Source organism: Theropithecus gelada, chromosome 7a (assembly GCF_003255815.1).
Source record: "Theropithecus gelada isolate Dixy chromosome 7a, Tgel_1.0, whole genome shotgun sequence".
In the NCBI taxonomy this organism is placed as follows: domain Eukaryota; kingdom Metazoa; phylum Chordata; class Mammalia; order Primates; family Cercopithecidae; genus Theropithecus; species Theropithecus gelada.
Window position 1 is genome coordinate 40259120 of NC_037674.1, and position 13168 is coordinate 40272287.

A 13168-nucleotide genomic window follows, 5' to 3' on the forward strand; every position below is an offset into this window, starting at 1 on the left:
TGTTATCCACGATGGTCTCGATCTCTGACCTCGTGATCCGCCCACCTCGGCCTCCCAAAGTGCTGGGATTACAGGCGTGAGCCACTGCGCCCGGCCCTGACCATCTTTTTTATGAATCTGACACCTGTAGCTGCCAATGTGTGCCTCCACCATAACCCGTGTTTACCACCCAGAATTTATACCTTTTTGCTCACAAGCAGAGAATCTTAGTTTTAACTAACCTATGAGGATCCCTGTTTCTATCAGGCTTTTTGAAAAACTGAAGTTAGTTTGTTGATGATCAGGTTCAAGCTGGGGAGATCAGCAAGGCTCAAACAGAAATTTCAACCAAGGCTCCTAGCAAATGCAGCAACATATAGCAGGCCTGTTTGTTTCCCACCACGTGAATTCTCTAGTATGTCCTTGTCTGACTATTGGGTGATAGTAACTCACCTTCACCAAAGGACAATGTCATTTCTTTTATTTTTGAGACAGAGTTTCGCTCTTGTTGCCCAGGCTGGAGTGCAATGGCACAATCTTGGCTCACTGCAACCTCCGCCTCCTGGGTTCAAGAGATTCTCCTGCCTCAGCCTCCTGAGTAGCTGAGATTACAGGCATGCACCTCCATGCCTGGCTAATTTTCTATTTTTAGTAGAGACGGGTTTCTCCATGTTAGGCTGGTCTCAAACTCCCGATCTCAGGTGATCCATCCTCCTCAGCTTCCCAAAGTGCTGGGATTACAGGCGTGAGCCACCATGCCCAGTGACAATGTCATTTTATTGCTAGTCACCAACATCAGATAACTCAGCTTTTCAAATGACCAGTGATACTAAGACCACCCCACAGAAGGGTGTGATTTCAGCCACTGTGGCCTAAGCAAATGCCTATGTGCACGTGCACAAGTAAGACGGAGAGAGAGGAGGCAAGAGGCACACTTTTTACACAATTCTCTAGTTTATTTGTCCAAAATAAATACAACCTGAGAACATCCATTTCAATGTCCCCAAACACTATTTATCCCCTGAAAAAGCAGCTTAAAATATGGGTGCACATTTTGCAGCTTATGTTCTTCAGTTAGGCTCTGAAGGGTGTTTGTTCTGGGCTGGGCTAGGCTGGGCCTAGCCGTGGAGACGTACCTAAGTTCCGTTCTCTGTTTGGAGGCTGTACCCAGCCTGAGTCCCCCCCAGGTCCCCTCCGAAAGCCCTGACGCTGCTTCCAGAGCACCTGTCTTCATTGCCGCTCCCTTCTGTAGCCCGAAAGGAGGGATGTTCAGGACTCTGCAGCTCTGTGTCCAGCCCTTGCAGGGAGCTTTGTCCTCTAACACCAGCTACCACACAGGCTGTTTCTCAACTGGCACAGAAAGGGTTACTTCTGACCCTGAAGCAACTCACCCAGGGCAAACTGAAGCACCGCTGGTACATGGGTTTAAAGCACTCTCCCTTTAACCCTGCCAGGAGGCTGAGAGCCCCTAAAAAATACAGAAGGGGACACTGCCCGCCTCCTCCAGTTATTCCCTGGGGCCCTGGCCCACTAGGGAGCAGGAGGACAGGGAGGCCACCCTTTGTCTTCTCTTTGCAGGTGAGGCTCAGAGGTTTGGGTCCACGTTCTCCTGGTCTGAGGCTGCCTCATCATCATCTGGGGACTCCTGGATCAGAGCCAGAGAAGCCCAGTCATGGGCTTGTGCTGTTCCCCAGAGCCATAACCTGGGGGCCAGCATCTCTTTCCTCTTGCCCTCACCCCCAAAGGAGCCAGTAGAGGGCTCTCCTGCCCCCACCCCAGGTCCCACTGGGCCCTCCCTCTGTCCTAGCTCCCACCCCACCTATGGCCACAGCCCACCATTAGATGACTCCCTCTCACCAGACTGAGGCCCCTGCCCCGCTGCAGGGTGGCATAGAAGTGCAGCACTCGGGGGTCACAGCGAACCGCCACAGGGTCAAAGTCCAGCACACGTAGGCCCTGCAGGCTACGGGCCCGGGAAAGGGCCACGTAGGCCTGGCCACTGGCAAACACACGGCCCAGAGAAATCTCCACACAATCCAGGGTCATGCCCTGGGGGATGCAGGGACAGAGAGGGAGCCAGCTCAGTCTGAAGTCCCTTGCCCTGAAGGGCCTGACTCTTTACCAGCCCTGCTACTGCCCCTGGATCTCCTTGTCCAGTCCAGAGAGTCTATAGACAGAGGGAGAGCATGACAGCAGGTGGCGGTCTGAGTAGGAGGGGAACTGGGGGACACAGATCCAGGTAAGAGTTGAGGGATGGAGTGAAAGAAAAGAGCTCAGGCTCTGGGTCAGACAGGCGTGGAGCTGAATCCAGGCTGCCACTCACTAACTGTGTGACATGGGACATGTTCCTTAACCTCTCTGAGTTCTGGTTTTTTTCTGTGCAAAACAGTATTGATTATTCATTATATCTATACTTTATACAATGGTTGTATACAATTTATACAATTTAACGTATTTAGTAGTGGCTTAGAAAATGGTGGGGGGAAAAAAAAAAAGGGCCGGGTGCAGTTGCTCACGCCTGTAATCCCAGCACTTTGGGAGGCCAAGGCGGGCGGATCACAAGGTCAGGAGATCGAGACCATCCTGGCTAACAAGGTGAAACCTCATCTTTACTAAAAATACAAAAATTAGTCAGGCATGGTGGTGCGTGCCTGTAGTCCCAGCTACTCAGGAAGCTGAGGCAGGAGAATCGCTTGAACTCGGGAGGCGGAGGTTGCAGTGAGCCAAGATCACGCCACTGAACTCCAACCTGGGCGACAGAGCAAGACTCCATCTCAAAAAAAAAAAAAAAAGGAACATAGACCCCAACATGCCTGACCTCCCTCTGCCTGCCCTGTCCCCACCCCCCACACCGGTGCTCACTTGGCTCTTGTGGATGGACATCGCCCAGGCCAGCTGGAGGGGCAGCTGCTGCCGGCTGAGGAGCTGGTTCCTGGTGGCCTGCACCGTCCAGCGGTCAGCGCGGATGACCTCAGTGACTCCACATAGGAACCGCACCTGGGGTAGCCCTAAGGAGGGCATGAAGCAGTCTAACTTTAGCTCTGCTTCAGGGCTCTGAGGTGAGGAGCAGGGGGGCCTTTGGAGCTTTCCTTCCTAGTCTTTTTCTCCCCCCACCATTCTGGGGGCCATGCTGCAAACCCTGTAGTAGGACTGCCACCTGCTCCCAACACTTACCTCTCCCTTCTGCCTCGAACCCGACTACCACCCCTCGGGCGCCATTCACCAGGCCCCGAGACACCGATAAGTTTTTCACCAGCATCACCTGCAAGGGAGGGAGAGGAATGAACAGCAGCCCCCCTACCCATGCCTGGTCTTAGCTTAGCCATTGCTGTTCTCAGAGGCTGAGGGCAGGGAGTTGTCATGGGGACACTGAATCCCAATCCTTAGCTCTGCCACTGGCTGCCTGTGACCCCTGCGGCAAGTTGCCTTATTTTCCTTGGTCCCAGTTTTCCTTTATGTCAAAGAGGAATAATATTTGCTCCATTTGCCCCAGAAGGAGGTGGTAAGGGATCAGTAAGGCAACCTCTATTACAGGGCTTTGAAAATATCGGCTCTGTTATAGGTACATGTGTGGACCACAAATCTTGAGGGATGGCCTCTAGGTCCTGCCACCCCTCTCAGATACACTGTGCCTGTATTTTCCCCTTGGGTGCCCTAAGGAAAATCTTCTGCCCACCCCTAACATCGGGGGAGGAATCAGGACTCTCTCCTATTTATAAAGTATACTACAGAAGACAGCTGTGTGGGGTAGGTATTTCATTCCCCAGTTTTAGGGATGAGGGGACAGAGCTTCAAGAGAAAGAAACTTGCCCAAAACAACACTGCTTGGAGGACCTCCTGGTGTAGGTAGAGAAAAACAGTAGAAAGCTGAAGATGGGAAGGTGGGTGGGAACAGGAGGCAGGGAGGTTTTCAGTGTGGTCAAAGCTGGACCCACTGGCTGTAGAGTGGCCTGGGCAGAGGGGTAGGGATCAGCAAGGCCCATGAGGGACAGCCAAAGCTCCCAGGGGCTAGGTCCTGCTTCCCACTCACCTGGGCCCCCAGCTTTAGTTGAAGGAGCTGGCTAACGGGACACTGGGCATCCAGGATACTGGCCAGCTCAGGGTTGCTGTCCATAGCCTCAAATCTGTGTACCTTACCTGGAGAAAAAGAGTTGCGCAAGCAGATCACAAATCACTGACTTGTGACTCAGTATCCCAAAAAAGACTTTTTTTTTTTTTTTTTAATTTTATTTTATTTTTTGAGATGGAGTTTCGCTCTGTCGCCCAGGCTGGAGTATAATCGTGCGATCTTGGCCTACTGCAACCTCTGCCTCCTGGGTTCGAGCAATTCTCCTGCCTCAGCCTCCTGAGTAGCTGGGATTACAGGCGCCCACTAACACACCTAGCTAATGTTTTTGTATTTTTAGTAGAGACGGGGTTTTTCCATGTTGGGCAGGCTGGTCTTGAACACCTGACTTCAGGTCATCTGCCTGCCTTGGCTTCCCAAAGTGCTGGGATTACAGGCATGAGCCACTGTGCCCAGCCTCCAGAAAAAAACTGTTAGACCAGAGCATAGGGGTAAGGAGTAGAGGCAGCGCAGGCCTGGGGGGCTGTGGAATTTAGTTCATCATACCTCTCAAAGTCACAGTTGCATTTGCAAATATAAGGATCTTTATGACTACAGAGGTTGGGGGCCTAGGACCCAGAGGCCCAGGTTGCCTGGGGGCCACATCTGCTTATAACCCTTCCCAGCTGGTCTTGCCCAGCCCAGGCTCCCTGCTCACCTGGCAGCTCCTGAAGCCGCCTCTCGTTGGTGAGGGCCACGTCATCCTGGTGGGTGCAGAGCCTCGTGGCCACAATCCCATCTCTCCCTACCTTGTGGGAAGCTGTGGCCTGGAGCTGGCGGGTCACCTCATCTGAACACCTGTGGGGGCTGGACTGTCAGGGCAGAGCCCACCTGTGCAGCAGGGAAGGTGGGAACATGGGCAGGATGGCTCAAGCAGCAGGCCATGGGTCAGGCCTTGGGACTGGAAGAGGGCACCAGGGAATAGTTGCTGCCCCCTCAAGCTGGCCAACCTGTCCCTTCCAAACTTGGACGCCAAACATGGGGAATAAGCAGGGGCAGGGTACTGAGCTTTGATCACAGGTAGGCACCCTTCCCTGTGCTGCCCCAGGTCAGAGCTGGCCACCATCCCACCCCATAATGCTCCTGAGGAAGTTGGCTATGATGAGTGAGCACAGGCAGGAGATTTGCAGGACCCAGACTGGCCTCCAGGGTACAATCTTCTGTCTACTTGCCTGCTACCTTTGGTGAAAAATCTAGCTTATGTTTCTTTCTTCTTTTTTTTTTTTGAGACGAGTCTCGCTCTGTCACCAGACTGCAGTGCAGTGGCGTGATCTCAGCTCACTGCAACCTCCACCTCCTGGGTTTAAGTGATTCTCCTGCCTCAGCCTCCCAAGTAGCTGGGGCTACAAGCGCGTGCCACCACACCCAGCTAATTTTTGTATTTTTAGTAGATACTGGGGTTCACCAGGTTGGCCAGGTTGGTCTCAAACTCCTGACCTCGTGATCTACCTGCTTCAGCCTCCCAAAGTGCTAGGATTACAGGTGTGAGCCACTGCGCCCACCCCCGACACCTACTTAATGCCAGGCCTTGTGCTAGGTGATGGAGACCCAACCCTGAGGGAGGCTGGGTCCTGGCACTCACAGAGTGACCATCTCCTATGGGGCCATGAAGGTCTTGACTACAATCCATCCTGAGTTGCCCAGTGCCATGCCCAAGGCTGCTCTTCCTGCATGGAGTGCTTGCTCCTCAGGGTAACCATTCTCCCCTTTCCCTGGGTCCCTCCCTGTGTTCCACTGTGGCCCATGCCTGGATCCTCATCCCATAGCCCCTTCCCCATCCAGCAGAGCTCACCTGCCCAGCCTCACGGCCTGCAGTAGAGAGATGAAGGTCTGATCTGCCTGCCTCCACACCTTGGTCAGCTCCAGGGTCACTGGCACACACCTCTTCCAGCTCTTGGCCTGATGGGAGCAGGGTGGGGGTGGGTCAAGGAGCAGAGCAGACCCCTAAGGAGAGCAGAGCTAGGAGGTAAGTAGTACCTGGAAGCAGAACCGTGGGGGCTGGAAGCCCTTGGTCACAGGTGGCAGCTGCAGAAAGTCCCCACAGATGATGAGCTGGATCCCTCCAAATGGCTTGTTCTGCTGCCGGACAGCTCTGGAGAGGAGCATGGGGTGCTTTAGGGGCACACAGAAGACCACCAGGTCCCAGTTTTCACCTGCTGCCCTCTGAACATACTGACCTGGCCACGGCCTCCAGTTTGTCAAACAGGTCTGCCTCCACCATTGAGATCTCGTCAATGACCAACCGCTGGCAGTTCAGCCAGCCCTGCCGCACGCCTGGCCTTTGGGCCAGGGCCACACACTGGGCTAGAGGAGCCTGGCCTGAGCCGATGCCTGTGAGTGACACTATTTAGCCTGGGCTAATACCCAAACCCTCTCTCTCTCTCTCTCTTTTTTTTTTTTTTTTTTGTGAGAAGGTCTCTCTCTGTTGCCCAGGCTGAAGTGCAGTGGCACGATCTTGGCTCACTATAACCTTGGCCTCATGGGCTCAAGCAATCCTCCCACCTCAACCTCCATAGCAGCTGGGGCTACAGGCACACACCACCATGCTCAGCTAATTTTTTTTTTTTTGAGACAGAGTGTAACTCTGTCACCCAGGCTCGAGTGCAGTGGCACGATCTTGGCTCACTGCAAGCTCTGCCTCCTGCGTTCACGTTATTCTTTTGCCTCAGCCTCCAGAGTAGCTGGGACTACAGGCACTTGCCACCATGCCTGGCTAATTTTTTTGTATTTTTAGTAGAGATGGGGTTTCACCATGTTAACCAGGATGGTCTCGATCTCCTGACCTTGTGATCCACCCGCCTCGGCCTCCCAAAGTGCTGGGATTACAGGCATGAGCCACTGTGCCCGGCCGCTAATTTTTAAATTTTGTGGAGACGGGGTCTCACTCTGTTGGCCAGGCTGGTCTCAAACTCCTGGGCTCAAGTGATCCTCCCACCTTGGCCTCTTGAAGTTCTGGGATTACAGGCATGAGCCACCATGCCCAGCCCCCAAAACCCCCTCTTAACGCAGACTTCCCCTCTCTCCCTTCCCAGAAGCTGGGCTTGCTCTTAGCTCAAGCCCTAGGGGTTCCCACTTACCTGCAAAGGCATGGAGGGTGGTGCCCCCGATGTGGCAGGCTGCTACCCCAGTGCTGGCAGTGGCCACAGTGCCTGTGGGGGGCAGTGAGCCCAGGATTCGCTTCAGCAGATATGACTTCCCTGTTCCTGGACGGGGCAAAGTTGGACAGGTCTCCCTGTTCCTCTATCCCACCCCACCACTGTCCCCCTACCTCCTCTCTGCCCCCACTACCTGCACTCCCAGTGAAGAAGATGCTCTGGCCTTTCAGGACAGCCCTCAGGACAGCAGCTTGTTCTTCAGAAAGCTGTGGCTTGGTGGAAGGCAAGCTCAGCCTCTTCACAGGCAGGGGCCACCTTGGGGCTTCCTAGGGGAATAGAGCTATCTCAGAACATCCTCCCACCCACTAGCCATTGCCCCCACCCTTCTTGGCCCACGTTCAGGGCTGGGCCTGGTAACCCTTTGTCCTCTGCTGCCTTCATTCCTTGGAGCTCTTGGGTTCGCCTGGAAAGCTTGCCAGCAACTATTGGAGTCTCTATCTCTCCTTGTGCCCTGAAGACCCCCATTGTCTAGTCCTGGACAGACCACCCCAGTGGGGTCCAGACCCTCCCTCAGCTCCTTCCTCTGGGTTCCCTAATCCTTCTCATCCTATCACCTAAGTTTCTCTTCCTATCACAAACCTGTTTCTCACATCAAAATACCCAAGCAAAATCTGCCTAGCCAGGGCCCCTTCTTGTCCTATCTCTGTCCTCTTGCCAGCTTAGTGTCAAACCCTGGTGGTCTATGATTCACCTGCCCCAGCCCACAAAAATTGTCAAACCCACCAGACTTTGCTCCCCTCATCTGCTTCAACTGTTGGCTGCCCAGGACACGAATGACCACTTCATTGTCTCCATAAGCTCCTCTCCTCTGGGCCAAGGACCCTCTCCCAGCATTCCTTCTGGAGTCTCCTTTCCAAGCCTTCTGTTTTTTTTCCTCTCTCCTTTTTTTTTTTGAGACGGAGTCTCGCTCTGTCTCCCAGGTCGGAGTGCAGTGGCCGGATCTCAGCTCACTGCAAGCTCCGCCTCCCGGGTTTACGCCATTCTCCTGCCTCAGCCTCCCGAATAGCTGGGACTACAGGGGCCCGCCACCTCGCCCAGCTAGTTTTTTGTATTTTTTTAGTAGAGACGGGGTTTCACCGTGTTAGCCAGGATGGTCTCGATCTCCTGACCTCGTGATCCGCCCGTCTCGGCCTCCCAAAGTGCTGGGATTACAGGCTTGAGCCACCGTGCCCGCCTTGTTTTTTTGTTTTTGTTTTTGTTTTGTTTTGTTTTGTTTTTGAGGAAGAGTCTTGCTCTGTCGCCCAGGCTGGAGTGCAGTGGCGCGATCTAGGCTCATTGCAATCTCTGCCTCCCGGGTTCAAGCTATTCTCCTGCCTCAGCCTCCCAAGTAGCTGAGATTACAGGCGCCCGCCACCACGCCTGGCTAAATTTTGTATTTTTAGTAGAGACGATGTTTCACTATGTTGGCCAGGCTGGCCTCAGAACTCCTAACCTTTGGTGATCCGCCCACTTTAGCCTCCCAAAGTGCTAGGATTACAGGCGTGAGCCACCACGCCTGGCCTCTGCTTTCTCTTTTTTTTTTTTTTTTTTTTTGAGACGGAGTCTCACTCTGTCGCCCAGGCTGGAGTGCAGTGGCCGGATCTCAGCTCATTGCAAGCTCCACCTCCCGGGTTCACGCCATTCTCCTGCCTCAGCCTCCCGAGTAGCTGGGACTACAGGCGCCCGCCACCTCGCCCGGCTAGTTTTTTGTATTTTTTAGTAGAGACGGGGTTTCACCGGATTAGCCAGGATGGTCTCGATCTTCTGACCTTGTGATCCGCCCGTCTCGGCCTCCCAAAGTGCTGGGATTCAGGCTTGAGCCACCGCGCCCGGCCTGCTTTCTCTTCTAATGTAGCCAGGTCCCATTTCCTGTTTTGACTTACACCATCTCGGGTTACACTATAACGACCACAGGCACAATTCCCACACCACTGTCATACTCAGATGTCAGATGCGTATCTGAGATAACCAGCAGCGCCCTCAAATACCCACACAGGTTTTCCCCCAAACTTGGGTCTCTAGGTCTCTTCTATCTTAAAAGAATGGCACATCCACTCCTAAAGGTGTCCCCTCTTTCCCGTCCTCACTGTGCTAGGCTCGGTCCCAGTCTGGGGCTCCGCAGGCCGCTTCACCAGCGTAGTGTCCGGAACCCGGGTGGCCGCCCCGAGCCGCCGCTCCTCGGGCTGCACAGGGCTGATGGTGACGAAGTCGTGGGGCCTTGGGCCCAGCAGCTGCGCTCTGGCGGAGGCCGGCCCGGGACCCGGGGCCGCAGCCAGCTTGAGGCGCAATGTGCGCAGGAAGCGGCGCAGGCGGTCTGGGGGGCAGTCTGAGAGCAGCAGCTGCACTGCGCCGGCCCCAGGGACGCCGTGGGCCGGGAGCCGCAGGGTGCTGCGCCCGGCCCCGGCGAAACGCGTGAAGAGGCGCGCGGCGCGCAGAGGGAAGCAGCGCGGCCGCCCCGCGGGCCCTGGCGCTTGTAGTCGCAGCATCAACTCGCGGCGCTCGTTGCGACCCAGGCTCAGCTCCGCGGTTCGCAGGGCCTGGCGCCTTCGCGGCTGCCCGCCCGGGCTCAGCTCCTCCACAGCCACGCGGCACCGCAGCTCCGAGTCCTCGTATTCCCCTGCCGCCGTCTCCATGCCCGACAGCATCGCCACCGCCTCTGCAGGTCTGCGAAGACACCGGAGCACAGTGGTCCTGAGGATTCAGGGGACGTAATGGATGCTATAGGGAACGTAATGGATGCTATAAAGGACGCAACAGGGAGCAAGGTCAAGGCCACACAGGATCACGAGGACTGTCACTGGTAACACGAGGAGGTCACAGAGACGGAGAAAGGGCTTTGGGCTAACAGAAAATCCACTCTTAGAATGTACGCTGGGCCGGGCGCTGTGGCTCACGCATGTAATCCCAGCACTTTGGGACGCTAAAGTGGGCGGATCACCTGAGGTTAGGAGCTCTGAGACCAGCTTGGCCAACACGGTGAAACCTCGTCTCTACTAAAAATACAAAAATTAGCCGGGTGTGGTGGCGGGCGCTTGTAATTCCAGCACTTTGGGAGGCTGAGGAAGATAGCTTGAGCCCAGGAGCTGGAGACCATCCTGGGCAACATAGTGATACCCTCTAATTAAAAAACATACATACATATAAAGACATATATATGCATACATTATACATACGTGTGTGTGTATATATATATATACACACACACGCACCCTGCTACACAATTTCTATTTCCATATATACAATATATATATACACACAATTTCTATATAGATATACTCACACAATATATACAATTTGTATATACACACACACACGCACCCTGCTATACAACAATTTCCAGAGCGGGGGATGGGCACCCAGGATTAGGGAGCCTCAGGTGTCCTGCAAGGACCTCACTAGAAGGGGGTCCCTGCGCAGAAAGAATCCTTCCCTGAGACCCAGGGCCAGCACAGGAATCCTCAGAGTCCTCTCCCCAGGAAGCAGCAGAATCGCCCGTGGGGAGATGCAAAGAGGGTTGCCGTGTAATAAGCGCCTTCTGCCTTGCAGGTAACATTCACTGGCTTATATGCAGCGGGCAGGTCTCACTATTCCCCGTGTACAGACGTGGAAACAGGCTGGGAGAGGGAAACTCACTTGCCCTTCATAAGCCACAGCGGCTGGTAGTCAAAGTCAGAGTGCCCTCACGCTTCCCACCAGCAAGGTGGAGACGAGGTGGAAAATACTCGGCTAGGGAAATCGCAGGGGACCCTGGGACCGTGGAATCCATGCTCCCTCCGCCTGACCCACTTGTCTGCACCCTCCCGGCGGGAACCCCTAGATGAATCAGGCTCTTTGCTCCCCACCTCTGGGTTCGGGCAGACACTCACTTGCGCCGACACTCAAATGAACAAGCAGATCTATGGCGAAGCTCCGAAACTAGAAATTTTTCAAAAGCTAGAGGCAGAAAATCACCCAATCACCGACTGGAGCTTTAAATTCTCCAGCCAATCAGAGGTAGAGGCGTAACAATGGGTGTGTCTGCGTTTCTACTCCCGGAGCTTGGGCTGTACCAATCGCCTGCCAGAGGAAGGAGGTTTATGGTGGTGGCCGAGCGACCAAATCCAGCTGACTGCTGGGTGTGGTGCGAGGAGGCCGCGGCGGCGGCAGCCACTGGGCCGCGCGTGGTGTCGCGTTTGAAAACCCTAAGCGACTCCGAAGAATTTTTTTTTTTTTTTTTTTTTTTTTTTTTGAGACGGAGTCTGGCTCTGTCGCCCAGGCTGGAGTGCAGTGGCCGGATCTCAGCTCACTGCAAGCTCCACCTCCCGGGTTCATGCCATTCTCCTGCCTCAGCCTCCCGAGTAGCTGGGACTACAGGCGCCCGCCACCTCGCCCGGCTAGTTTTTTTTTTGTATTTTTTAGTAGAGACGGGGTTTCACCGTGTTAGCCAGGATGGTCTCGATCTCCTGACCTCGTGATCCGCCCGTCTGGGCCTCCCAAAGTGCTGGGATTACAGGCTTGAGCCACCTCGCCCGGCCGAAGAATTATTTTCAGAACCATCCTTCCAGCACACTCCCTTTCCCCTCTAGCCCGCACACAGAGGCTAGGCTTGGCTTTGGGAAGGACCTGCCTGTGGTCCCTCACACCCCTGTTTACACTCACAGTACCATTGTTCAGTTCTGGGCAGAACACCCCAAGGCCTGCCCAGTCCCTCCGCCGCCCCCAACTCTACATTCTTGTCTGCCTTTTTAAAGGGCATTTTACGCTTTGGCTTTCCCACCCAGCTGAAGCCCATGAGTGAGAAACTCTGAGACCTGTGCCACGTCCTAGAGGGTACAGCGGAAGCGAGTAGAGTCTCTGTCTTCAGGGAAATTTTATCCCTCTTCTTGCACAGGATGTTGAAAGAATTTACTTTTAATTATCTTTATTATGTCATTGAAGCTTGGAATTACATAGCTGGAAAGGATCTTACAGGTGAGTCTGGCTACCTCATTTTACAGATAATGATAGCTACCAAGGATTAAATTGCTCTCTCCTTTCCTTTTTCCTTTCTAGGGCTCACTCTGTCACCCAGGCTGTAGTGGAGTACAGTGGCGCAATCTCGGCTTACTGCAACCTCTGCCGTGGCGCGGTCGTGACTCACTGCCCTCTGCCTCCTGGGCTCTGGTGATCCTCCCGCCTCACCCCCCCAAGTAGCTGGAACTACAGACGCACACTCGACTACTTTATTTATATATATATATATATATAGTTTTTTTTTTTGTAGAGACGGGATGTCACCATGTTTCCCAGGCTGATCTCGAACTCCGGAGGTCAAACGATCCACCCACCTTGTCCTCCCAAAGTCCTAGGATTACAGGCATGAGCCACCGCACCCGGACTTCATATTTCAAATAAGGAAAAAGCAAGGCTCCCAGAGATTTTACTGAAGGTCACATAGCTGATATAGAGAGTAAAACCAAACATTGAACCCAGATTATCTGCTGGCTTAATCACTCCACGGGGCTTAGCTACTACATACGCTACACTGCTCCCAGGCTGTTAGCGGTACAGGGTGGTGACTGAAAGTTGTCTAGGTTCTTGGCGTCTTGAACAAAGAATTGGACAAAATGCCCATCAAAGCAAAGAGAGAATGAAGCAACAAAATAACAAAAGCAGTGATTTTTTGAAAACGAAAGTTCCACCAGGCGCGGTGGCTCACGCCTGTAATCCCAGCACTTTGAGAGGCCGAGATGGGGGAATCACTTGAGGTCAGCAGTTCCAGACCACCCTCACCAACATGGTGAAACCCTGTCTCTACTAAAAATACAAAAATTGCCGGGTGTCATGGTGGGCACCTATAATCCCAGCTGCCTGGAAGGCTGAGGCATGAGAATCACTTGAACCCAGGAGGCAGAAGTTGCAGTGAGCCTTGATCGTGCCACGGCACTCCAGCCTGGGCGACAGAGTGAGAACTTGTCTCAAAACAAACAAC

General features: G+C 54.0%; 1 protein-coding gene across 2 annotated transcripts; it reads right to left on the reverse strand.

Moving 5' to 3' along the window:
• Window positions 1-914: 914 nt before the first annotated feature.
• Window positions 915-11149, reverse strand: PIF1 (PIF1 5'-to-3' DNA helicase). Of its 2 annotated transcripts, none has more exons than XM_025390339.1 (13): window positions 11061-11149; window positions 9306-9882; window positions 7373-7505; window positions 7162-7287; window positions 6262-6415; window positions 6062-6176; window positions 5877-5983; window positions 4743-4882; window positions 4010-4116; window positions 3154-3241; window positions 2842-2987; window positions 1837-2028; window positions 915-1624 (listed from the first exon to the last, which is right to left on the reverse strand). In XM_025390339.1, exons 2-13 carry the CDS (start codon window positions 9861-9863, stop codon window positions 1565-1567), a joined length of 1926 nt encoding a protein of 641 aa, XP_025246124.1. In that variant the 5' UTR covers window positions 9864-9882; window positions 11061-11149; the 3' UTR covers window positions 915-1564. The 2 variants fall into 2 exon arrangements, with proteins under 2 accessions (XP_025246124.1, XP_025246123.1); XM_025390338.1 differs by having other exon boundaries at window positions 11085-11143.
• Between the last annotated feature and the right edge of the window lie 2019 nt (window positions 11150-13168).

Coding starts and splice junctions, on each gene's coding strand:
- PIF1 (XM_025390339.1), bottom strand. CDS start 9,863: ATGCTGTCGGGCATGGAGACGGCGGCAGGGGAATACGAGGACTCGGAG. Junction 7,288..7,372: donor CTTCTTCACTGGGAGTGCAG/GTAGTGGGGGCA, acceptor TGCCCCGTCCAG/GAACAGGGAAGTCATATCTG. Junction 3,242..4,009: donor AACTAAAGCTGGGGGCCCAG/GTGAGTGGGAAG, acceptor CCTCCCTTGCAG/GTGATGCTGGTGAAAAACTT.